General features: G+C 40.7%; 1 protein-coding gene across 1 annotated transcript in view; it reads right to left on the minus strand.

Moving 5' to 3' along the window:
• DAB1 (DAB adaptor protein 1) overlaps positions 1–27,287 on the minus strand; it is a 145,362-nt gene that overhangs the window by 38,118 nt on the left and 79,957 nt on the right. Inside the window, exons 4-7 of the mRNA XM_074151831.1 lie at positions 24,318–24,457; positions 22,175–22,273; positions 704–835; positions 5–124 (exon numbers count right to left, since the gene is read on the minus strand). Coding sequence (XP_074007932.1) covers positions 5–124; positions 704–835; positions 22,175–22,273; positions 24,318–24,457 — 491 coding nt within the window. The remainder of the gene's footprint in view (positions 1–4; positions 125–703; positions 836–22,174; positions 22,274–24,317; positions 24,458–27,287) is intronic.

Consider the following 27,287-nt stretch of genomic DNA (forward strand, 5'->3'; position numbering starts at 1 on the left):
GTACCTGGTATACCGCTTGTTCACACTGTTTGTCCTTTTGTGCCTTTTTTTCCATTTCTTCCCTTTGTTTCAGTTCGTAGATGAGCTGAAACAGGTCTCTCAAGTCCAGAATTACAGGTTCAGCCTATGGAAGCAAAAACAGGAAGGAAAGTTTCTATATGGGAAAACATACTCCTCTTATCCCGTCCCACTGACAGAGCAGTTAGAGAATACAATTGGAGAGAACTTCCTACAGAATTCATTTTTACCTTGGCATCCAGCTCAGATTAGTGTCTATCAAACACACTATATTTGCAAATTAATGATAATTATAATTGTGAATATAAAAGGCATATTTATTAGTGGTTTCTCATACAACGGGATTACGGTAGACTATATGAAAAGTAGCTATTTGGTATCTATCACTTTCTGCTTAAATGCATATAGGAATACATCCAAACTTATCTGTATCCAGTCCAGTTTAGTTAGAAAGGAAAACAATAATTATAAAAAAAATATCATGAAGAAGCGGAAATAGTGAAATACATTCCCTTTTTCCCAAGCTGGCCTCATTAATTTGCTCTTCAAGAACAAGTAGGCAGATTCTTGTGACAAGTCTAATACAATCACAAACAACACAAGATTGGCCTCTTGAACAGCTTCTTATGAACATGGCTTTTCTATTGAGTTACACTGGAGAAAATGACAGTGATCTGATACTTACTGCCTGGGCTGTTTTTATTGCCACAAATCTATGATTTCCCTCCTTTCCACATACATATCCAAACGCTCGATGGTCTGTGATATCCTTTGCGATGTATGAAATTTCGTGAACTGCATGGTGGTGCTGTAGTAGCTAGTAAAAAAAAACCACAAACAAAAACCACAGTAAGAAATATCCATAAAAATACCCATAAAAATGTTCTAGTAAAAAGCCCATTTCTCTTTCATCGGTGCTTTACCTGGATCTCAATACACCTATGGAATTAAACCTGGTATCAAAATCAATTAATGTTTGAACTCTTTAAGCCTGTTCTCTTTTCAAAATTAAGCCAAACTTGACTTGCTTTAATAATTTGATTAAAGCTTCAATAGAATATCTTTCTTGGTATCTTTTGGTGAGATATGATTCAATAGAAAATATCACGTTACCTAGTTACTGCCTACACAGCATTCTAGATACAGAGTTAATGTTTGTAGGTATCTAAAAGAAGCAGCAGCAGCCACCTGTAGCTTCATCCAGGGCAAGCCTGAGGAAAGATTGATCTGCAGGGGCTGCAGAGCTAGAGCCGAGATATCCAATTTCTCAAAGAATCGACACCAGGCTGGCTTTATCTCTGCAACACTCAGCATCAGCCAGCAAGCATTATTTCATTTAAAGCCGTAACAGAACTCCAAAAATGTATTTTTCCCAGAAAACTCACGGAAATGCACTTATCCAACTCGAAATCAATGCTAAACGCAAAAGTTCATTTTATTTAAAATCTCACTTTGCTCAATTGTAATCATAAAAAGACTCAATTTTGTTTTTTTTAAAATGTATGTGTAAAACTCCCCCCAGCGCCAGGACAGGAATCTGAGACTCCTATAAGCATGTCTCAGAGTGCCAGCATCTTTCTTACTTTGGCCTAAATAGTATTTTATTACCAAACTAATACTTAAGTATTTCTACTTAGAATAATGTCCTTGAAAAGTTAATCTAAAACAATCTATTACTACGAATTTCTACCTTCTGATATATTGACCTGCTCTTATATCATCTAGGGATAATGCTATTCCTGAGAGCAGGCAAAGCCTCACAAAGAATTCTTTTGAGGTCCAGATCCCTGCTGGTTTTGAGAAAAGCACATTTTTGAAAATCAGCATGGTATCCAGGCAATCTCTAAACAACCAGTTATTTTTAGAGTTGTTTTCTTTTAAAAAAAAAAACACTTTAAAATTCAAAACCGGAGAGGATGCGTGTGTGTAGAAGAGAAAAGGCTGAGCACGTGCAGGGCAAGTGACAAGCAATGAAACTTCAGTAGAAATTTAAAAGGAGAGGCAGCACACAAGAGAGAGACGAGTACGTATAAAACAAAAGACTGGCCATGTTTCATTTTCATGTCTCAGTAAGTGACTCCTAACTTGCCCAGATCAAGACTGCTTTCCCGTAGGAAAATGGAAGCGTTGCCATTGACTCCAGGCTGAAGGTGGCTAAGCCGAAGGTGCGCTTCAGACGCTCCCAACATGTTAAGCGTTTAAAATTAATGATGGGATCTTACTTAGATAATACAGGGATATTGATTTATTAGGTTTTTCTGAAAACCACGTTGCACGCTATCTGTTACAATGAAATGAAATGTTCCCATCTCTCTATTCTGCATATGACAGGGAACGTTATCTCTCGCTCCTATTGAATCAAAGTTCTTTGACATTGCTTTATTGATTGCAAGATAGCATTTTGCACTGAAATTAAACTGTGATCAGATTCCTTCCTCATGGAATTAAATTTGAAGATCATTCTACCATGGAAAAGTATCACCCACAATGTAAGAGAGCAGATGGAGACACTCCAATTTATTTGGGAACCCTCATTAACCGTTTGAAAATCATTACATTTTTAATGGTTATGATATTTTACATACTGTATCAATAGATGTACAAATTAAGTAAAGGTGACTGCAACATTGCCCTTTTACACATTTTACTGTACAGAGTGTTTAGCAAGAGTTTTTCATTTGTTTGAGGCATATTGAGTTGGAACACACACATGAAACGCAATGTTGCATACACGCGTCTGTACTCAAACGTAGATACAATCACTCCTGCGAACCTTTCACAGCCCTCGATTCATCTAATCTGTCCTTTCTACATGTTCCAATACTTCATTCCAAACGTTATTTAATGAGTGCCCGATTTTTTGCTCATCATAAAGCAGAAATGAGACGCCTGTTGCAGTCAGTAGAGATTTACCACCATAAAATGCGAGACCAGAACTGCATCCTCTTTGTATAACTTTGTTTGCCGGAGGCAGCCTGCCCAGGACCCCCCAGAGCCCTTCACAGCAGCGAGACCTGCACCAGAGCAAAGGACAGGAGAAGGGACAGCACGAGGATCAACCCCATCTCACCCAGCCACCCAGAAGAGACTCACGACTGAGGATACCTAAAACCGTCTTTGCGTGTTTTGATTGATTCGCACCTGGTGCATTCGCACAGATAATCTGTCCCGTAAAATCAGACCAACCAATAGAAATTTCATCTTCATCATCCCTCAGTTTGTAACTGCTCATGTATAGTCAACCCCTCGATACTCGATATGAAGAGTTCCGGAAGGAAAGGAAACAGAAGCCATATAAAACTGCTTCCAGCAGAACTGCTGGCCCGTGCTCCACCGTGAATATTCACAAGCTGATCTGCTCCTCTCCCTCCCTGGCCTCTTTCTGTTTTTTAATATCTTCAGGGTTTTACCATGACTTAATCCTGTCCCTTGTGTGGTCAGAAGCACATAAAAGAAGTGTTTCACAACTCAGGGATGTTTATGACACCCCTGTATGCCCATGCTGATGGATTCCATCACACGCTATTTGATGTTTTTACTGTATCTTTCCAAGTGCTGCTACGAGCCATTTGCCAATTCATAAGTGAGGTATCAAATTGTTTTGGAGGGCTGCAGTACGACAGAACAAATTATAGAGAAGACTTAATTTGTATTATGGTTCAATACAGTCAATTAAGTATTGCAGAGATTAGAAAGTAATTTAACATTTAAGCTTCAGTTGTTAAAAAAATCCACTGCATATAGCTTCCAAATTATTTTCGGTCTCTTGTGACTTCAGTCACTATTGCAAAAGTCGAGGATTTTAAATGCAAGCAGAGATAAAATCTCAAAGCGGATAACTAAGATGGTCCTGTGATGCACAATTCTTTCTTTTTAGGCTAAACATGATGTCACGATTATATTTTATTCATATATTAGAAAGTTTTTTCCTGGTGTTAAACTTAAAGAAGTCAAAAATATCCATCTCCACCAAGGCTGCTGTCTTCCCTCTTCCGCTTAAGTTTGCTCTGCTCTCTCCCAGTAGCCATTACTTTATCTCCTTTTCTCCATTCTGTCCCCCCTCTTCTCCTCTTCCCCCCGGTCTCTCCCTGTACATCACATTGAATTGATTTAGCTGCCTCTGAGATGTGTAGCATTTCTAATTTCCCTCAGGCCGCTTGGCACCTATCATAAATTTTTTCACCCCTTATCCTCATCTTGGCCCCTTTATTTCCATGCTGTAGCCTCCAGTGCCACTAAATCAATTAAGTCAATCAATTAAGTACTTGGAGGGTCCAGCAATCATGTCAAATATGTGAGTTAGATGGCATGAGAAAGTCACTGCTTTACTATCGCTATTTCTCTTTTAATGAGGTTGTCTATTTAGTGGAGCCTGGGGCACCGTGTTAAGAGCCACAACAAAAAATAGCCTGCAAGCTGCAAAGCCTCCTATAAAAGCTGCCCCACCGAAAGCAGAGAGCATGTAGCGTACAATATTCTATCTATACGGACAAGTTTCACAGGGATTTAAGCTGCACAGCCTTTCACGTTGAATAACCAAACATTGAGCTTGTTTTCAGACAGGTGCTACCAGTGGTAACTCCACCATTTCCACGTTATCGATACTGGGATGTGGGGGACAAGACATGGCCCCAGCATCCCTTACGTTTCTATTCCTGTCCATTCGCTTCTATCATATTTGAATAAGCAAGAATATATTTAGCGTGTCGCATAAAGCTCCCCAAACTTCAAAGTTACCCACCAAACTGCAAAACCCTTAATGGGTTCATAATAAAATAACTTGGAAGACTACCGAACAAATCGTAGAATCTGAATCTAGCGTGGAAAATCATGGTAATGCCTCAACAACAAGCTTAGCAAGCCAGAGGCGCAACAGGACATTGACCATTATTTACTGCAACACATTAAGTGAAAACAATGAGTTGTAAAACAAGCAAGTGGTTCCGAGATGAATTTGATCTCATTGCTGCAAGAAACGCTGAGTGGGACAGATGTGCTCCTCCACGGCACCTAGGAGGCTGCTGCGCTCGTTAGTAGTGCTCAAGACGCCCACACTATGGCATTTTGTCAAATGTTCTTCATGGCCATTTCCTTACAATTCCTGTTTGGTTTAGCTGAGATTTGCAGGGATCACGGGGACAACAACTAGTCAGAAGCCTTCCTCTAATTGCCGGCGTTTGTCTGCAATACTTCTCTGTTGTTTCATTAAAATGCACTTAGCAGAGGTGGTCTGGGGCTGCTCGTCTCCATCACAAACACCCCACAGTCCAAACTCATGCTTAAGGAGCAGACGCAAAACATCTAAATTTCAGCCTGGAGAAGAGAAGGCTCCAGAGAGACCTTATCGCAGCGTTCCAAGTACCTAAAGAGAGCCTAGAGGAAAGATGGAGGGGACTCTATCAGGGTGTGTAGTGATAGGATGAGAGGTAACGGTTTTAAACTGGAAGAGGGGAGATTTAGATTAGATATCAGGAAGAAATTTTTCACTCTGAGGGTGGTGTGCCGTTGGAACAGGTTGCCCAGAGAAGCTGTGGATGCCCCATCCCTGGAAGTGTTCAAGACCAGGCTGGATGGGGCTTTGAGCAACCTGGTCTAGTGGGAGGTGTCCCTGCCCATGGCAGGAGGGTTGGAATGGGATGACCTTTAAGGTCCCTTTTAACTCTAACCATTCTATGAAAGGCTGCTACAAATCACGGTGTTACCACTGCAGTCTCCTCTGCCTCCGCTGGGCAGATGCTTTCATTATCATTTTTCTTTTCTATTATTCTGGCCCATTTTCCAAAGACGACTGCAAGAAATTCTTTGGATTTTGCTCCAATGTGTCAGAAAGGCAAGAGGGGAGCAGCTCACCCAGGCCATATAAGAAAAAAGGGGACATTTGAGGAAAGGGAGAAAAACAGCACTCACAAGAGAAACAGCTGTATAAACTATATGTCTAAACAAAATGCAAGAGAGGAACCATCATATTTCAAATCTGACAATCCTTTCCTACTGCGATGAGTACTCCAGTTGCATGTCCATGGGGAGAGGACAGCAGAATAAACAATATATGACAGATCACGGTAATTTGGCTTAAATGTGGTAGTGGTTGGCGTGGGTAAGCACTTGATAGACTGAAAAATCTGATATATAAACATTTGCTACAATACCTGGAAAATTTAATCTAGTTTGATCCAGAAAAGGAAGAGAGCAGTAGAGTTTAAGCTTAGCAAATTATCAAAATACTGAATTCCTACTAGAACAGCAAGCAGTCTTGGAACAAGGTATTCTTTCAATTCAGCTTTCAAAAATAAGTGTCACATATGAATACCTGAAAGGCAAAACCCACTAGAAACCTCTTGCGGTTATGGAGGTATCTGTATTTGGAGGCATTTCCAGGCACAGGCCAAGACGATCAGTTTTGTACATAAAAGAGCATAAACTGAACATTCTAGCATGGAGTGAGAAAAAGAATATGATGAGGATAACAACGATAGGGGTTATTGCAGCACACACTGCAGAAAGGTCTTGGAAGCCCGAGTCTGGACATGACCGAACCCTTCTGCTGAAGGAGACTGAACACGTGCTACATCCTGCACAGCTGAAATGAACGGTTCAGCCCTGAATCTTTTTTGAGCCAAAGCCACTCATGGAGTTTGGGCTGAGCAACAGGTTATAAACTTTTCATTTGCACAAAACCCAAACCCAAGAATAGGAGCAGGAAAGGAAAATGTAACCTCTGGAGTGTCCTCCAAGCCTGAAGGGACTTCTCAGATGGCAGCCTTTAAGCATGTCTTCACGACGAGAAGAAAATAAGTCTGTCTAATCCCTGTGCTTCTTCCATACACGCTGATTTTGCATACAATAACCTAACGACTGACTTCTCCAAGTGCCAACTTCTAAAAGGCATTTCAGTGCAGAAGCTTTGCAATAAAAACACTTGGCACGAAAAGCACAGTTTCAGATTATACACAGATCAAAGCTTGGTCTGTGCATCACAAAGGGGCACATGAAATATGGTGCTGATAAAGAAAAGAATCAAGACAGATTTAGCCCCAGTTATCACAGACTCACTCCCTCCAGGGGGTCAGAAGTCTGGCTGTGACACAGCAAAGCACCCAAAAGATATGTAAATTTCATTTCCTCTTAATAACAGTAATAATAAACTCTTGAGAGCCATTCTCTTCCTGCAACCGAGGAGACTGAAGCAAAAAGCAGACTATACGACTTCCCAAGCTTACACGGCAACGCAGAGCTGAGTCAAGGACAAAAGTCAGTGAGCGTAATCGTATGTGTAGGGATCAGCACGTCTTCAAGTGAAGCGCGAGACTAAGCTCAATCTGTACACTCCAATTCATCCTAGATAAAGGCAAGCCCCTAGCGAAAATACCCCAGGTAGGAGCCTGTTTGGTTGGACTCCGGAAGATGGCTTAAAATGGTACTTCAGCTTCAGTAAAATCCGAATTAATCCTTACCGTTTCCTTTGCTTGATGAATAAAGTATCCTGCTACTGCCTGTATCTAACCTGCGGAGTAAGAGCAGCAAATTTTTCAGAGAGCAAATGCAAATGTCCTTGTTTGTGCCTCCTGTGACAGGCACATGCAGTGGTTCTCTCCACCGGCCTGGAGTTGTCCTCAGCCGAGACCCCCGGCGTACGCCCAGAGTCAATTAAGTTGGCGGGACTGAACTTTGCCAGCGCAGCAGTCTAATTGTGATGAATGGATCCGCGATATTGAGCTCACTGGATGTTCCAAGAACCTAATTTGTAAAAGAGAACACCACTAAGGTAATAAACTTCTGTCTGGCTCTCATAATTTGTAATAATGTCTGACAAAGACCAGATATGAATTTAGTTATTGTTCATTGTCTTAGGAAGCAAATGCTAAGTTGCTCATGCAGAAGATCCATTTATTAGATATGTGAACTTGCAAAAGGAACAAAACAAAACCGGAACGCACATGTGGCCAATTTCGTATCTTCACTTCAAAGGCTTTTCAATTTTTAATTGTACCAAGAGTGAAAGTAGCTAGCTAAATCTAAACCCCCTTGTGCAATTACTATTAATCCCAAGTTATATTTTAAATATGTACTTGCAAATATTGTTCCAGGACAAAGAACATTTTCAAAGACCTTTGGAAAAACAACTGTGCTACACTAAAGCTGTGATGCTGGATGTGCCATGAGTCTCATACTATTTTCTTACTATTTCTGTATCAGACACGGTCATTGTTTTATTGGGATGGTTAAAACAAGGCTATCAAGAAGCAGCAAACCTGATCCTTGATACTGAAGTCAATGGCCCCACGAGGCCATTACCAGCTCAGTAATGCAATATGGCCCTAGACTGCAACTGTATGGGACCACCTACAGACCACAATAAATTGTTTGACCTTGCCATTACACTATTTACACACTACAAGTAATAATATTTGCTTATAAGGGTATTATTTCATTCTTTGGGATGGCAGCTGACAGGTGACCACTGCTGGGTTTCCAGGGCTGGAACACATCTGTCCGAGTGTACTCCTCCTTACCCCCCACCTCATCACCTTCTGCAAAATGGTCAGTAGATCAAAATAGCCATAAATATGCCAATATTGCCCTCTACTCTCAAGCCAAAGCTTACAAACAGCCTGAGCACAGCACCTCTGACCACGCCTTGTGTTTTTTCCTGATATACTCTGAAGTTCCTAAGAGTCTTATTGATTAAATCTTGAACTTGAGGGAGCACAATATTGAGTAATGAGACAGTCAGTTCATTTCAGTATCACTGAACCTCTCCATATTTTTATTGCGTTCATCTTTATAGGCTGTGAATGTCTTTTGAGAAGCCTTTACTTTTACAAGGTTCTTTTGTGCCTTCACACCAATATTCCTCACCTCCCGAAATGCTTTTGATTTACATGAACAGCACAAGAAATTCCTTCGTACAACTCCTAGGAGCTTTGGAGGTAATTTTTGGCTTTAACTGTCTCAGATCTTAACTGCTTCAGATTCAGCAAGCATGACGACCCACCCTCTTCTTGCAGCCTGTGATTTGAAAAGCTCATCAGTGAAAACCAGCCTCTGATTCTCTTGATTTGTCATGCAAACCCTAGAAAGCAGAGCTCGCAAAGATCACAAAAACCCCACTCATACTGGCAATACTAAAATTTAACTTGCACTGGATAGTCATCAAACAGCAACTTCCTTCAACCATAAATCTGCTTCTATAATGTTACAAATTTCTCCAGAAAAGGGGAAAAAGGACAAGAGGGATTTATTTTATATTTGTCTCTCTCTCCCAAATACTCCTACCAATTTAATAAGAATTTAAAGGGGGCTGAGGGAAAGGCACATGTACAGAAAGGAATAAGAATAGGAAAGGACTCTAAGAATTCACAAACTGTGTAGAACCAATATCATGTTCATGAGCCAATTGAAAATGAAAGCAAAAAAAAAACCACGTTAAGTTCATATGACACAATGTTTTATATCTTTCAAATACAAAAGTGATTTCATGATCAGAAATAAACTAAAGCGTAGAAGCAAGGAATCCTGTGTTCCACAATGACCGATCAATTTCCAGTGGCATAGTATCAAACTGGACAAAATCTATTCAGTTCAACTCTTCATCTCCAATGGCTTAATTTCCTAGTGGCCAGTATATATAAATATACAAGTAAAGGAGACATCCTGGAGTGTCCCCTACCACAGGCATCAGTTTGCAGATGAGAAACACTTGAATTTACCTTTTCTATACCATAAACAGGTAAGCCTTTCATCCTGCGGTCACCTTTCTCTACTACCACATTCTCGAAAATATATTATCACGAGAAATCTTCCTGCTTCCCAGCAGAGACGTCTGAGCTACTGGATATTCTTCCCAACACAGAACTGGAACAATCTCTACCACAAAACTGCAACAATCTCTACCAATATTGTAAGATCTCAGATTATTCCATAACTGAAGGTGTACGATCACAGAGCGTTATAATGACCCCTGTGCTGAAGGTGCCTGAAGGCTGCTGATGGACTCAGTGCACCTGCAGGTTAGCAAAAGAAGACTCTGGAGAGATGAGCTTTACAGTTCAGAAACACTATCATTAACTACCTGTCCTGGTCATAAATAGCACACTGGCACTTTGAGCAATTTTATTTTCAGTCTTCCTAGAGAAAAATAGAGGAAACAATTTTATTTTTTTTTTGAGTTACAGTTGCATGTATAACCATTCTTCAGATAATCCCATAAATGTTCCACTCCTTCATTTGCTCAGGTCGCACAACAGACACTTAATGTAGGATATAAAGCCTTCATAGTAACACAAGCACGTGCAGCACTTTAGCGCAAAGATAAGAATAAAATGTAAAAGGCAAACCTCAAAGAGACCCTAAAAAAGAACAAAGAACTTGCAGGTATTTTTTGGCTCGATTTTGGGCTTTTTTCCACCCTGAATTATCCTGAGGTAGGAATTTCTGGAGTCACACTCAGTAGGTGCCAACACATTGTGTGATGAGAGTTCTAGATTTCAACGCACGCAATGGAGCGTATTTCTAAGTTCTGCCCTGGAACCCTCCAAAAAAGCCCTAAAGCTCCCATTTGCACATTTTAATGCCCAGACCCGTTTCTTCCGTGTTCATTTTCACGTAAAGCAGGCTGAATGTTTGGTCTTAGTCTTCTCCTGCTAATTGAAATCTCCAGAAAGCAAACTTTGATTAAACAGTCCGCACACAGATGTGGCCCAGCAGAGAACACGGCCCAACCACACTTTTTTTCTCTCTCCCTGTCTCGCTTTTCTCTCCTGGCTTTGGGTGTCACACAGGGTCTGCCTTTCAGAAAAGCTGTTGGGCAGCGCTGCCCTCACCTTTTACTTAAAAGGCACGCAGCAGAATCTTTCATAGCTTTGATGCCTGGATGCTGGCTTTTGTTTTCTACTACTTATTCCTTTAGTCCTCCCCACCCTTTACAACTTCTGTGCACAGCGTGTCTTCTGCTTCTCTTCTCCTAATCAAAATCTGAATTCCCTCATTACTTCACTCTCAGTACTAAGCCTTATGCATGTACAGGTTACACTCTCACGTGCTTCACACTTTAAAATACTTCCAAATTCCTGTATCATTCACAGGAGCTCATTTGGCTAATTGCAGATCCCATAAGGCTCTAAAACCTTCTACAAACCAACCCAGCCTTTTTAAAGGCAAGGACACAATCAAAAGAATTGGATTCAGATCCATATTTTGACAATCTAAAAAGAAAAAAAAAGAAAATACTCGGAGCTATGCAAAACAGGGGCTAGGAACCATATGCAATATTTTCAGACACCCAGACTTCTGATTTGCTTTAAATGTCAAGGCACTCAAATTAATTAGTGCTCTGCCTCACCTATGTCATTAAAGTCTGCAGGACGTAGCTGCTTGCTTTACTGGGAGTACAATGATGCAGAACTAGGATGGGAACCACAAAGGATTAAAGAAGTGCAGGCAGAGTCCATTAAATGCTGCTTTTTCTAGAGTGCTACAATGCAGGCACACGTTTGGCACCGCTGTAATTCCACAATTACCACCAGGTGCTGGGTAGCACGACGGGAGATGCTGTTTCAGCCCTTAGGCTCTGTGACACACGGTTGCCCACATGCTGAGCACACAGGGCATAAACCAGAAAGGTTACGAGTACAATTATCTCATTTAGGAAGAGAACTTTTATGAAGAGTTATTTATACATTAAGCAAAGATCTACTGGTATCTGAAATTTATTACTTTCTTCAACTGAAAGACAGGGATAAAAACAGGTATTTGCGTTGGGTAACTGTTGACAAATAAGAGCATCCAGTGGCAACCAGTGTCTTTCCTCCTCTTCTCCTTCCACAGGGCCATTTATTACATAAAATAAGCAGAATAAAAGGCATTTACTTGACCACCTGAACTATCAGATTGAACAAGGCTCTTGCCGACTTCCCTGTAAATAGAAGTGTGTTCCTGAGGGCAGAACATCCTCCACTGATTTTATTGCCAATAGAGATCTATTATTAACATCCTGCAAACTCCGGGTAACTTTAAAAGTAAACCTTCCTGTAGTTTCCCTCTCCCATTACACTGACAGCGAAGGTCATCAGTCCTCCTTGCATCCGACCCCAGCAATAGGAGAGGTTAACCAGCCTACAAGTTAGCACAGGAATTCAGAAACATCACCAGTTGTATTGCTATTACCGGGGCAAACGGAAAATTGCAGAGCAGCCTACCAGACAAAATGCACCGAATAGGCAGGAAAATCACCAGCACTCCTGGGGCGTAACGCTTCCCAGCCATCTCCAAGAAGAAGGAGTAGTGGATTTCTAAGGGGGGATGTAACTTTCTGTTAGGGCTGCAGGTCCCCCACCACACTCCAGGGAGGCTTCAGTGCATCTCAGCCGCCTGCGCTATTATTATGTCAGCATTTCTCTTGCTAAACCCTTTCCTGAGCAGTTTGAAATCCAGCCATTATAGTGCTGAAAATGGGCCTGAAATGCTTTTTTCTAGTGTGGTTTTTTTTTTCCCTTTCATTTTTGTAGTTAATGCGTTAACCTGGCTTAAAAATATCAGCACTTGCAAACAACTCCCCCGCCCCAAGCATCTCTGTATTTTGGGTGCTCTTCTATAAGGCCAAATCACAGCTGGAGTCACTGGGAGTATAATGTGGCTTTCCTACCCTAAGTTGTTCATCTGAATCACAAAAGGGTAGTGATTATAAGCAAAAAAACCCCAATATAACTCTATACTTTGAGTTTTCTGCTGTGGGACAACACCTCCCCGGAGAGGTGCAGTGCAGTTCCACTATACAACGGGATTCATAATAACCAGCATTTTTATCACCAAAAGCTGACTTTCGAGTTTTTAGTAAAATTCATCCTAAATTCTGTTTAAGCATACCAAAAAAAACCAAAATCAGAAGTGTTTGCATAGTAATTTTTACTACAACACCTCTACAGACAGATAACCACCCCCACATGCAATGGAGGCCAAATGGGACTTGGGAATGCGTATATAGTGAGGTTCCCCACACCGTAACACACGGAGCAGGTAGCAGTACCCCCCTTTCTCAAATCCATCCCAGGGTGCTTGGGTTAAACAACAAGAAGCCAAGTACAGCCAAATGAGTCCATCACTAAAGTCACAAAATCTAATTTTCTGCCTTTTTGAAAGCAATCAAATTTTTACCCTTTTCACACGGAAAAATACAACTACAACAAATTCCCACAAATTATTTCACTTTGGCTAAAATGTCTGGAATAGCTTTATTTTATCTTCATGCCAATTAGTGTCAGAAATCTCACAAGGCAGTTCCTGCAGATACTCACTACCAGAAGGCTGAACTCAGTTGTAGAGCAGAACATTTCCAGATGAGAAGAAGGAGAGAAATTTCAGCCGCCTTCTGGATGCCAAGAGGAGGAAGAACATAAGGTTCAAACCAAAGCTCTATCTAGATCCCCAAACCCTCAGACTTCACAAAGTGCAATATCACACCCTATTTTTGCCTTTTGGGATCTTTTTTTCACAGTTACAAAACCGCCATAATACACCCTATAATACAATCCTGGGGTGCATGAAGAAGAGTGTGGCCAGCAGGTTGAGGGAAGTTATCCTTCCCCTCTACTCTGCCCTGGTGAGGCCCCATCTGGAGCCCTGTGTCCAGTTCTAGGCTCCCCAGTTCAAGGAGGACAGGGAACTGCTCAAGAAGGTACAGCAGCGGTCTACAAAGATGATGAGGGGACTAGAACACCTCTCTTTTGAGGAAAGGCTGAGGGACTTGGGTCTTTTTAGTCTGGAGAAGAGAAGACTGAGAGGGGATCTGATCAACGCCTATAAATACTTAAAGAGTGGGCGTCAAGAGGATAGGGCCAGTCTTTTTTCAGTGGTGTCCCGTGACAGGACAAGAGGTAACGGGCACAAACTTGAACATATGAAGTTCCATCTACACGAGGAGGAGATTTTTTCTTTGAGGGTGGCAGAGCACTGGAACAGGCTGCCCAGAGAGGTGGTGGAGTCTCTGTCTCCGGAGACATTCAAAACCCGCCTGGGCATGTTCCTGTGCAACCTGCTCCAGGTGGACCTTCTCTGGCAGGGCAGATGGACTAGATGATATCCAGAGGTCCCTTCCAACCCCATTTCATTCTGTGATTCTGTGATCATTCTGTAATCATAAGGCTTTTACAATCTTCATACAGCAAACTGGGCATCTATGAAACTTACCTCTATGAGCTTGTGGCTATTAAAAATTCCTGTGGAGAGCTCGGAACCATCTAAACTGTCTAGGGCACAGTTTGGAAGACCAATAAGAAATGAATTACAATAGTAAATAAGGGATGTAATTATGGAAGTAGGTTCTTCTGTCATTTACATTTTGCTGTCAAATGATATTTATGAAGTGTGTTATTGTTTCCCTTTTAAAGTATCAAAAGAATATAACTACCTTATAAGAGTAATGCGCACCGTCCCCTACTCTGCCATATTCTAATTAGATATACTTAGTGCATGTAGAACAGTAAATGCCGTGTCTTAACATTCAAGTTTACAAGTAGAAAGACAGGAAACTGCCAAGCAACAGGGAAAGACTCCCAGTTGACCAGAGGAACCTTTAGCAGCAGAAGCTGTGGACAATGCATTCTAATCCCTGTAAGGCGTATGGTCACAAATATCACCATTTGCAAATGTACATGCAAAATTTGACTTTGCTGTTTTTCAGTATGCTCTTTATTGTTATTGAGTAATATTTTTATCACTGTAGTCCTTACAAGTCCTCAGCGTGGCCCAAGACCCAACATTTCTTACAAAAACTTCCTACAAACAAATAATTCTGATTAAAAACACTGAATTAAAAGGTAATCCCAGAGAGTTTATACTTTAATTCCAACCTTTGAAAGCCAAGGGTCAGATGCCCCTTGGGACGTCTCTGAGCTGGGTGCCTGGAGTAGCTCCTCCTCATAAACCCTCGGGCATGGAGAAGTCCTTCCCTCACTGCCCTGGCAGATGCCCTCCATCACCCCTCTGCCCCTTCCTCCCGGGTGAGTACGCTGGGAGCACCCCACCCCTGAAACGCCAGGCTGGCACAGTAGAAGGCACGGTTGATTCGATCTGCGGAACCATTCCCCAAGCCACACCTCTGCAAGGCCACAACAGAAACGACAAGATGGCCAGATGTCATGGGCTGGATCTACAAGCCACTAGATGGGCTGTCCTCATGCCAGGCAAATGACAACAGGGTGACTACAAGAGGCAGCACAGCTTTGCGTGACAGGCTGGGATCACCAGTAGCCTCAGCACCATGGAGTTTATCAAGTTTCTAGCATGGGAGTGCTTTAAGAAAGGATTTGAAGATAAAATAAGGAGGTACTCCATGAATAAAGTACAAAGAATTCATCCAAAGTGTGATGGGCAGGATGGGAAGAGGCTTGGGGTCATTTATTTGAAAACTGAATAAATGGAATGATGAAAGTTGGTTCTGTGGAATGACTCCTTGAAACTGGATGAAGAGTAAAGGCAGTCACGAAGAGCCTGGGAAAAAATAACAGGCAATGGGCTGATAAAATAGAGAAGGCAGATTCAGCGTAGGAATGCAAAGAGAAGTGTGACATGATCAAAAGAATAAGCTGAGACGGCAATCTTGGCAGTCACGATGGATTTTGGAAATAAAAGTCACATTTGTCAAGGACAAAGAAAAGGATAACAATTGAGACACAAGAGGAAGAGAGGCAGGACTGGGTTTTAACTGTAAGCATGACATTAAATGCTGCATTTCAGAGCAGTTAAGAAAAATCTGCAAGATCTGGAGTTACCCTGGATGTGACAATCGAAAACAAGGTTGAGTCAAAAAAAGGCTGCTGAGTTTACAGGGCTGAATAATAGATGATGCTGATATTTTTCCTGAGCACTCGCAAAAGGAGGTCAGAGAAAGACCTTTGGGAGTCAGGATTAAAAGACCCACTTTAGCCACGCTCAGCTTGAACTGTTGGCTAAACATGTAAGGAGAGGGCTGGAGAGACAGGGCAAGATTTGAACAGAAGGAGACAGGGTTGGCACCATTTGGTTTGACACAATAACCAAATTGATATTTGCAAATGAAGTAACTCTGATAAAAAGCATAGCAGGAAGAAAAAGAAATCAAGGACAGAGAGCACCCAGGAAATCCCAGAGGAAACTGCAAGAGAAAGAGAAATGAGAAACACAGGGGTAAAATCCAGACACAAGAGCCATGGAGGCCAAGTAGAAGGACTTTCAGAATCAGCTGATCAGTTAACGATGCTACCGAAGTGCCACACCTGAGATCAACCATGAAGAGACCAGCAGGAACTTTGGGAAGATGAGTTTCAAAGAAATGAAGGGGACAAAACCCACCTGTGGGAGCTTCTGGGCTGGAGCTGGAAGGAGCCCCAGGCAGGGACCATTAACAATCTCCTGGCCAATACCATGCTCTGGCAAACACAAAAATTCAGTGAACTCATCGCACCATCTCTCCTGCTCACTGCGCAGCGAGTAGAGTGCAGATAAAATTAATTCCTTCTTTTATTTCTATTTTTAAATATTCAGAGACGGCTCAGTGATAGAGACTTGACAGTTTGACATTTCATCTGCTCCAGCACATGTGCTTCAAGGAATAACTACAGATCCATAATCGTACCTCGATTTCTGGTCAAAGATGCCAGAACCAACAGATTTCCAGTAAAGTCAAGAAGTACCTTTGGTACATTTTAAATGAGGTATCTTCTGCCAACAGTGAGAATTTCAATCTTGCTAAAATTTTCTTTCAGCCAAGTTTAGCTGTCCTGTTAGCAATCTATCAGCATAATTAACACTATCGTTCACTTCAAATGGAGAAGAGCAACAAATCCAGGGGTTATCAGCACAAACCCAATAAAGTCCCAGAAGAGGCTGGAAAATGCTTTACAGAAGCCTTAGTGATAACTTTGAAAAATCTGTGCATTATAAGGTGAAGAGAGCTTAAAAGGGCAGGAAGATGGGCAAGATATAGGCATCTAAAACAGTGGCTGGATCATATCACAGCCTCATTGTCTCACTAGAAGAGAACAATCTGAGGCCAGCAGGATTATAACCATTACAGCCACCCACTACATGTGTTATTTAATTGGACATCGTTAAGAGTTAAAGGAGAAGCACAATCACTAGTTCTGTGGCCACAGGTAAGGTCTGGTCCCCCTTCCATAGAACAAGGAGGTGTTATTCACTGGGTAACACCTTCTCCCGTAGGTAAACCCTGCGCAGCATGAGAGTCACATAATCCTCCCCAAAGATAATAAGGGTTAGAGTAAGGGATGGATAACAAGAATGATAATATATAGTCAACATGAAATATATATATTTATACATACAGTTTTCCTTCCTGGATTTCATACTGACAGCCTGAAGAAACTGGCTACAGATTAAATTCATAAACCATGAGTAACAGACTGCAATACTTCTCTGCAATACTGTAATCCAATCAGACACTTAGAGTATTCCTAGAAATTTTACAATCCCACAGACTGTGCCCAAGCCCTGTATTTTGATAAAGATATGGGTCAACATCTCTGAAAGACTGGCCAGTCTCTCCAAAGTATACAATAGACAATGCAAATGAAACCCACTTTAATAGAAATAATTCTTTACTTAAAGCCAAATGCTAGGGTTTATTCTTTTCATCTTATTTCTCTTTCATAGTGTCTGGGTTTTCCATTAAAGTCAACAGGATTTTGCAATTAGAAAGAACAAGAGTTTAAAAGTACACCTCATTACATGAATGTAGAAGAAAATGTTTTCCCACGTATTTTATAGAATTTAATTATTATTTTTAAATACATTTTCGGAAAGTAACCTACAGTAAACAAAGATTTATTGTTACATAAATAAACAACGAGACAATTACAGCCTCTTTAAGGAGGCCATATTAGTCATGCACGTCTAATGAAGCATTACTAAGCTATCACAGGGAGATAGCCTGATGTGTGTGATTAACAAAATAATACTCATAAATAGCTAACGAACAATGATGGCCCTTTAAAAATTTCGCATATCCTGCGGTATTGAGAGTTAAGGGTTTTGTTGCTTTCTAAGGAGCACATTAACCATTAAGTTCCACCCTGAAAAGGAGAGTATTAAATAGCACAACACAAAGAGCAACAAATTTGCAATTTTGCCTTCTACAGACCATGCCTTTGAAAATATAAAAAGAACTCTCATGGAAGTCCACTAATGAAGAATATATTTCAGCTTGTGCCATACTGTGTTTGAAAGATCACGTCTTGAGATGTCACCAGGGTGCAGGGGGAATATGACAGAACAAATGATCAAAAATTATTTCCATATAATATGCAGCCATGAAATCTCTACTTTAGGTAGAAAAAGTTTGGGTTTAGTAATAATTGTGGTAGATTTTTTATGTTAAAAAGAAATTAATGTATTTTCTTCAGGTATATATTTGGCAAACATATTCTGGAGAAGGTAAATGGGATGGACGGCCAATATTATCTACAACAGTAGACAAAAAAGGTACATTTATAAGAAAAAATTAGGGTCAAATCCCATGAAAAAATAGGGTCAAACCCCATGTGTAATGACAATTTTTGGCATACAAGAGGAGAACATCTTGTTAGTCAAATTAAATATAATTTTGGATTATACAGCTAATGTTAGGACTTTAACAGCAGAACCATTGGTGGTGTTCTGCCCACGTGAGCAGGCTCCTCCAGCAGCTGAGAGTCTATATGAGAGTATACGCAACCTACAGGGCCCTTGTATCACATTCTAAATACATTGACAAGTGGTCTGGAAGGACTTATTTAGATTAGAATGGAACAGAATGATGAAATATGAGAGAGGAGTGTTATTGTTTCTATCGCAGTGCTATAGATGAACTAAATTGTATTGCATCTACAGTGCAAACTCACAGCAAATCTTTCTTGTGCTTTTCTTGCTGAGATAAATTCTTCCCAAATGATATTCCACCCTCAACCTGATCTCCTTCATGGATAAATTTACTCAAAGGGTAGAATTCCTGATAGCTGGAATAACACCATTATTACAATCAATATTTTTTGATGAATATTAGGTCTGGAATGTATTAAAGAGAGCTATAAAGTACCGGGGGAAAAACCTTGCTTATCATTTTCAGTAGTAACCCAACTACAGCCCTTCATCTGTAATGAATTATGGAGCAATTCCCTTAAATCATCTGTATGAAGTCAGCTATGACATTGCCAATTTTAAAAAATTTGCTAGTTTTGAGCTACAAATTGATTTTTTATTGTGATAAATTAAAATCCAATAGTAGCCTACAAGATACTAAACATACAGAAGCCTACTTTTTTTCAGAATATTTTTTCTCTTTTCTATCACATCAGACTGCCATTGTGCCAGACACAATAGCAATAGCCAATGATGAAAATTAAGAAAGGACACTCTAGAGAGGTAAATAACCTTTCCAAATAAGCAATAAATGAACACTGTGGCCCAAAATTATCCTTTTGGGAATTCCAAAATCATGGAAACACAACTACAGGACAAAGCATTGTGGGGGAGAGGGAGGGCAGTTAAAGGAAGGGAAAGTAATGCAAGATTAGCCAGGCTGTTCCCCATTACAATGGGCATGTTCTTCTCCCTGTTGTACACATGTGAGCATCAGTCTCCAAATTTTATAAACTCAATATCAGAAGATCTGTGTGAGCAAAACACAACCTTTTTGCCATAGATTTGGATCGGGAAGAAATTCTTTACTGTGAGGGTGGTGAGACGCTGGAACAGGTTGCCCAGAGAAGCTGTGGATGCCCCATCCCTGGAAGTGTTCAAGGCCAGGCTGGATGGGGCTTTGAGCAACCTGGTCTGGTGGGAGGTGTCCCTGCCCATGGCAGGGAGGTTGGAACTCGATGATCTTTAAGGTCCCTTCCAACCCAAACCATTCTATGATTCTATGACATTGAGAGACCCAAGCAAGGGAAAACGCCGAAGGGATGGTGGCTGTGAAGAACCAGCAAAGGAGTTCATGTGCCCCTGCTTTAAAAGCTTGGCATGGAAAGCACAATTCTCCTGCTTGCAAAAAAAAAAAAGAACACATAAAAACCGATATTGAAGGCTCCTCACATCCCTCTGTCACAGCCCTGTTTCAAGAAGGACAACTCAATACTCCTGTCCATCACTCCAGCAGCTCAGGGGCAGATGTCTGGAAGGTGGATTTAAAGGTTTCAGTCTAAGCCTCAGTGAGTGAGTGACAGGGTTACTATAAGAATGATATAGTTATGTCAGATTTAGAGTACAGGGTGTCAGAGTTATGAAATGAAGGAGATTTGTTCTCATGTCCCCACCTCACTAGTTACAAAGAGGAGAGTGTGGAAGACGCTGCAGAAAAGGCAATTTGGCTCAACCACACCTTTGTTTCCAAACACACTCCCTTTTCCCTCTTTATTTTATGAAAGTAAATCCCATGTTTTTGAAACCTGCAGAGACAAGTGCACCGGAACACGTCTCTCTCTTTCTTTCTTCTTTACTTTCTCAAGAAAAAGACTTTAGTCTTAGGGAAGTAACTGTGGTCTCAGTTCAATTTGCAGATGAAGAAGAAAACAAAATATTACCATATTGTTTGGTGTATTACACTCTGTTCTGTACACAGAGCAAAGCTGGTGTTCTCTGGCCAAAAAAAGGTACGTCATCACATACTTACTGAAATACTCCCCTAATATCTACTTATTAGACGACCCAACCATGGCTGCACTGGCAGCACTAATTCTGACACTTCCTATCTTCTGAGCACAGACTGTAACCTCAGCCATGTTCTCTTAAACACTGCTTTTGTATGAATACTTTCCACATGCTGTACACAACACTTTCCAAATGAGCTTTTCATTACTAACTGCTTGTATTATGTATCAGTGAGCTCAATGACATTGATTTTCTAATAATATAAATTAACTGGCAAAGATAATTTCATCTATCATCAGTAGGGTTTTATTTCTGGCATCATGTTAAATAGTTAATCTTTCAAAAGATTAAATCAAGAGCGTTTTAAAATTCAAGGCAGAGCTTAAACTGCTGTAAAAATCTTCTTAATTAGGATTAAAACAGTTTGTGTGTTGTCGCTTTATATCTAAGTAGTATAATGTTTTGCTTAGGTTTCTTCTTTCAGAGCAATTTAAAAAATCAAACATGATATTGCTGTGGCAAAAACTGTGTAAGGCATGGAAGTCTCCTGCAACTTCCTCGACCAGATGCCACTGGACGAGTTGCTGCTTGGCCACCTCAAATAGCAACCTCAAACTTTTCAATATCTTTAACCTCCAATTGCACACAATATATGCTTTTTCTACCATTGGTGATACAAAAGCTCTGATTCCTACAGTTAACGGCGTACCTCACAGAAGACCGTCACTGCTGTTAATAGGATTATATGGCATTATGGTGACTACAACTACGTTCATGTAGAAGTATGGATCTGAAATAATCTTAGGATTCCCCTGGGACATCTTCAGGGCAATCCCAGCTAAGTGTGTGCCGCTCCCTGCAGCTCCCCAGCTCCCACTGCCCTTCCTTTTCCCCTCCTACTTCAGGCATCAGTGGGGAAAACAAGCTTCACTCTCCTGGGGTTGTCCACAGCTCCCTGCTGCAGCTTGTTTTCTTCCCCTTGGCTTCCCATGACACAAAGGGCCCAATCCAAGACAATCCTAACCATCCTAATCCCTTATTATCACACTCTCAAAAGTCACTTGGAACTGCTGAAGAGTCTCAAGCAGCACTGGGGCAGTTGGGCCTGGGGCTAGATGAGAAAACCCATGTGGGCAAGGTCTGTGCCAGGGGCTGCTAAAAACAGGGGGCTGGTATTTCCAAGAAGTAATTTATTTATTTTTTTTATCTGGCAGAAGGAAAACAAATCCCTTCTTGCCACTTTCTGGACTCAGAGCTGTGAGTGTTTATGGACTTAAGGAGCATCTGGATACTCAAGTAAGTGGCTCTGCAGAACTATCCAGGACAAGGCTTTGCAATAAACCACGTCCCCATGCTATACTTTACACCTCAGTTATCTAAAGGCTTGCTCTGATATATGATAACCCTTTATCAAGCTTGTCAGATGCTGCTTCAGGTGTGCTTACACTGGTGAGACATTACTGCCCAGCCAGGAAATGCTTTTACAGAAATGCCCGTGAAAAGATTCAATTTTGTTCCATCACATGATTATTTTACTTACCCCTGTCTTTTCATCGAAGATTTTGATTCCCCCAAAGGAGACCGTTAAGAAGACTTTTTGTTTATGTTCTCCTTTCGAACGAGCCGCGGCGACAATTCCCTGTTGAAACGAAGAACAGTTTGGCTAGTTTATTACTTTTCCGGGTGCCACAGCAGAGCACAAAGATTTCCTTGTGGATGATTCTCCACTTTTCTAGGAAAAGTTAAGGGCTTTCCAGGAACAGTCCCCCTCTTACTTCTGGCTTCTTCCTCCCTTTTTGCAAGGTATCACATCTCTTTACACTACCCAGACAGCATTTCAAACATGCTCCCGCTTCCAACCCCTGCACTAGCTAATCCTCCATGAAATTCTTTTTCATGGAAGCTGAAGGTCATTTCTAGCACACTTTTCCCAGCTATAAGCTGTTCTGTTTTTTTTTTTTTTTCCCAAGAAAAATAACCACAACAAGCAGTGGAGGAAAAAAACCCACCAACTTTAGCTTACTTCATGGGCTCACTTATCTGGAACAAGCAAATTGAGCTTTTTATAGAAGAATATTCTTCTCAAAATCAAACCACACCTCTGCTGTAAAAAACTGATATTGAGGGTTAGTTTTTCTCCTGATCTCAGGCTTTTACTTTGCAAATGAACTTGCTGATATGTACCTCTTGTATTATTGTCCCACAGTATAATAGTAAATTCTATTTCCACCTTCTCAGGAGCCTGCCCTGAACGTAAGATCAAATGTTATCAGTTGCACTGGTAAATAAACAAAAATACTGAGCCTTTATCTGGTGCTCTGCAATTTCAACACGTTTTAAAAACCACTAACTTATGCTTTAAGACCTTCATGAGGTCGTTGTTCTCATTACACAGACATGAGAATGAAAGAGGAAAAAAAAAAATGGAGTCATTCGTCAATAGTCAAATGGAGTCATTTGTCAAAACTTTATGCCCGGCATTAAAAACTCATGGCTAGACACTAAGTTTCCAGAGCCCACAGCTTCATGCTATGCTGCCTTACACACAAACAGGAATTTCTAATGCTCCTTTCCCTTAATAGTTATACTCATCTCACAACACTGTTTAGATCAATCTTGCCCCTTTGCAAACAGGTATCGGGCAGCTGGGGGATGGGGAAACGGTGATCCACGGAGGAGAGAGACAAAAAGGCTTGTGCAGAACAGTGACCATTCTCCCAAGCTGCTTCTAGGAACTATGAAATGATGAGAAATATCCACTATACAATTAAACCAGATAGGAATATTGTGGCAGATGTGATAAATCAACTGTGTACCTTTTACAACAGATTAGCTCTTGCCTGTCATAAAATGCTCGTAATTGATTTGTAAATTATCTACCAGATCTTGCTTTTAGATTGTTGAACCGTAACACCATGTCACCCTTTGCTGTTTATTCCTAAACAACCACCTGTTCCTCCCAGTTCCTTGGGACTGGAACCCCGCTACTTGGTAACGTAAAAGATACTATTTAGTGATTTCTCCTCCTGAATAAAAAAGTAATGGGAAATCCATCAGCTCTTTTGGTAGAGTGCTGGGGAGAGGACTGGAAGGAAAAAACCGGGAAAAAGACTGTGGAGGGTTTACTCCTAGACCTAACCCTGCGATGCAGATGGGAAGCCAACAGCCAACACCGCACAAGAAAAACACAATCTACACTTCCTCCTCAACCACTCCAGCTCTTCCACAATTCCCAGGGCCACATAAAGGATGCTTCTGGCTACCAGCACCCCACAACGTCCCTCACCCTTTCCTGCCTGTCCCAACAGGAGATAAAGGTCAAAGGCAGGGCTGTAGTTGATTAGCGCTGTCATATGAAACGTTCTGATACACCACTTTTCTTCATAGGGGTTTGCCTCCCCTTTCGCATAATAAAATTATTCAATTTGCAGATGTGTTGTTTATAATTTTGTGGACAAATTGCAGTGGTGTCAGTCATGAATAACTACTGAACTCAGAGATAATGTATTAAAATTAAACCGGGATAAGCAATACCAGCCAGAAGTTCATGTAAAATTGACTGATTTCAATACATAATTAACCAGAGTGTGACTGAGTGTCGCGAAAGGAGAATGAGTCAAATTTCAAGCTGAAATTCTCTCCCCTCGACTCCATAATATTAAACATTAAAAGTTTCACTGCACCTTGAGCTTCATCATGGAGTCTTGGCATAACTTGTCTCCTCGTGCGGCAGAAACCTCATCTATCCCAATCAGTTTTGCTTTGTATCGGACGCCGTCACCTTTAAACCTCTTTATTAAAGTGGCTTCACTGCGATCCTGACCTGAAAAGACGTAAGGGAAACAAGGAAATTTGCATGAGTGCAAAGGAAAACAAATGAATAAATACTTGCAATTAAGTGGCAAATTAGATCTAATTCCTACCTCAACAGCAAAACATGCGAACATTTCAATACAATTAGAAGAAAAGTCCTAGTTCGATAAAACCTTTTGCCCTTCTACCTCAAATGAATTCACAGTGGAATTGTTGCCATACACAATCTTCCGCACAAAATTTGCACACAAATTAGGTTTACAGAAATAAGAGATAAGCCTGAATCAGACCTCGTGGATCTGAAAACTTCTGATCTGTATGGGTTGTTTTAATCCCAATACACTTGAGAATCTTTCATTTTGCAGACAAAACTCTAATAGAAACATGCTACTATTTCCTCGTACACCGACTTATCTAACCGTATCAGCAATATTTACGCTATTACCATCTGAATGATGAAAAAACAAATTATTTGCCTATAGAATATTGCTGCTCTAAAACCGGCACAAAAAAAATACTGTCTCCTTGTTCTATTATTTCTGCTTATAGATGTATACAGAAAAAACATAACCAGCAACATTGGCTCTCGCAGGCTCACCCTGAGAAGCTTAAAAAATGGCACAAGATGTTTCTTCATAAAAAAGCAATCAGGGTGTAAGATAGTACCGTACTGATAGGACCCACGTACATAAATTACAACTCTCAGATTAGCCTGAACCACACGATGCTGATACTACAGCAATCCATGAAAGGGATAGTTTTCTCAGGAAGACTTTTTCCCCGAGTATCTGCAGCAGAGTTTATTCTGTGTCTTAGCTGGAAGAAATACGTTAGTTAGGGAATCGGTCTTCCTAAAATTGATTAAAGATATATTTTGCAGTTGTCTGTGGAATTTCTTGCTAGGATCTCAAAAAACCACCAGTGAACTGTAAATAATTGCAACCAAGCAAGTAACCAACCGAACAACTTTCAAGGAAAAAAGAAGCAAGCAAAAATGTGAGATGTTGGAGAATTTGAAGTCTCTTGGACCCAACAGATTCCACCAGAAAACCTGGGCTGACCTTGCTAAAATTTATACTATTATCACCTAGGGACTGTTGTCACCAATTTTGCCCCATTCTTCTAGCTATTGTGGAAAATTAACAAAGAGCCTGCTATAAATGAACCGTAGGTAAGAGTATAGTATGAAACACCTATATTTCAGAATTTTGGCCCAAATTTCCTCCATGGTTCATCCCTATTTGAAAGGTCAGATTTAAGCACTGAAAAATTAATAAAATTTGCTTCTGTGCAGCTAGTTTTTGACAAGCAGAGTACAAAAGATTGGGGAGGTGGGGAAACTATTTTGTTTTGCATTTCTATCAAAAGCGTCTTTTCCAGCATTCAACATTTGGGTCAACTTTGCTAGTGTTAAAAACCCATCAAGCGTACGTACCCATCAAACTACGTTGAAAACAATGGAATTGAAATGTTTACAATCCCATTATAGGAAAAACTAGAGAGCATACACAAGCAATGACAAATGAAGACACACGTTTTGTTCTCCTTCCCCCAGAGTACAGCACAGTCCATGCTATGAGCTAATGAAGGACTAAATGTATGTTAAAAAATAGAGCTATTTTAAGCTTATTGACATCTTCAAGTGTGTTTGAGCACACAAATACTATTTCTTTCAATGAAAAATACCAGCTCAGACCAATGTTTTAATGCCTCATTTATAGCCCCTTAAAAATAAGGCAGCTGATAAGAGCTCAGTGGCCACCCAACCGTCTCCCTTGATTCATTTTCACACTCTCAAAAAGAATTAAACAGAAGACTGAAACTTCATGCTCTTACATTATTATTTTATTTAAAAAAAATAAAATCTAATGAGACATAAATGATAAATTAGAAAATTGAAAAAGTGCTAATACCATTCCCCAGGGAAATGCCAAGGCAGATGTTGGCACCGGCAGGCTAAAGACAATGGAAAACCATTTTCCACTTCCAGCTCCAGAGTGGGGCAGGAGGGAGAACATCTGGAGACATGACAAAGTACAACGATAACAGTGGACTTTTCCGTATGTCTTTTATATTTGCAAAGATATCCTGTTGATTTGCAGTAAATAAAATCCAATTCCAACAGCTTTCTTGCCAATAATTTCCAACCTTACATCTTCGTTACAGCCAAAGGCAGCTGCTTGCTAATAGTGGGAGCATGTTAAGTGTTCAAGAGTGTCTCCTGGGTCCAAGTCATGAGAGCGACCTTGCATTCATCAGTTATTTGAACATTTATACTTATTCCAACCTCTGATCTATTTTTCTGCACGTAACTAAATCCCTGACGTTAATAGCCCATTGAAACACAACTTATGGCTATGTTTGCTTACGCACGAGTCCCATGTCAATTATGACCCAGATTAAGTAAGATAAAATGCTTTTGGGATAAATGACTGGGAAAAATCATCAACCTGAAAATGATGTAGATATTTTAAACTGTGGTGGAAATTGTAAATTACTAGAGACTACAAATTCATCCGTAAAACCCTAGAGCATATGTCCCATGAAAAAGCATAGAAAATGCACACACACACTGCCCTATATTATAAATCAGCCACCTGCAACAGTCACTGTTTCTCAGCATATATCCAGATCTCCCTCGATCTATGCTCATACTGTATTTCCAAAATTTTGGGGCTGTAATCAGCAAGGAAAAATTTTCTACCTGGTTGGAAAATTACTACAGGACAAACACTGTCAGTATGGTTGATTTTAAAGCACTCGTGAGATGTGAGATTTATGTGGGGTGACCCTTCATTTGCACACTGGACACTTATAGGGCATAGTCCAGACTGTCATAA

Source organism: Numenius arquata, chromosome 8 (assembly GCF_964106895.1).
Source record: "Numenius arquata chromosome 8, bNumArq3.hap1.1, whole genome shotgun sequence".
Lineage (NCBI taxonomy): Eukaryota > Metazoa > Chordata > Aves > Charadriiformes > Scolopacidae > Numenius > Numenius arquata.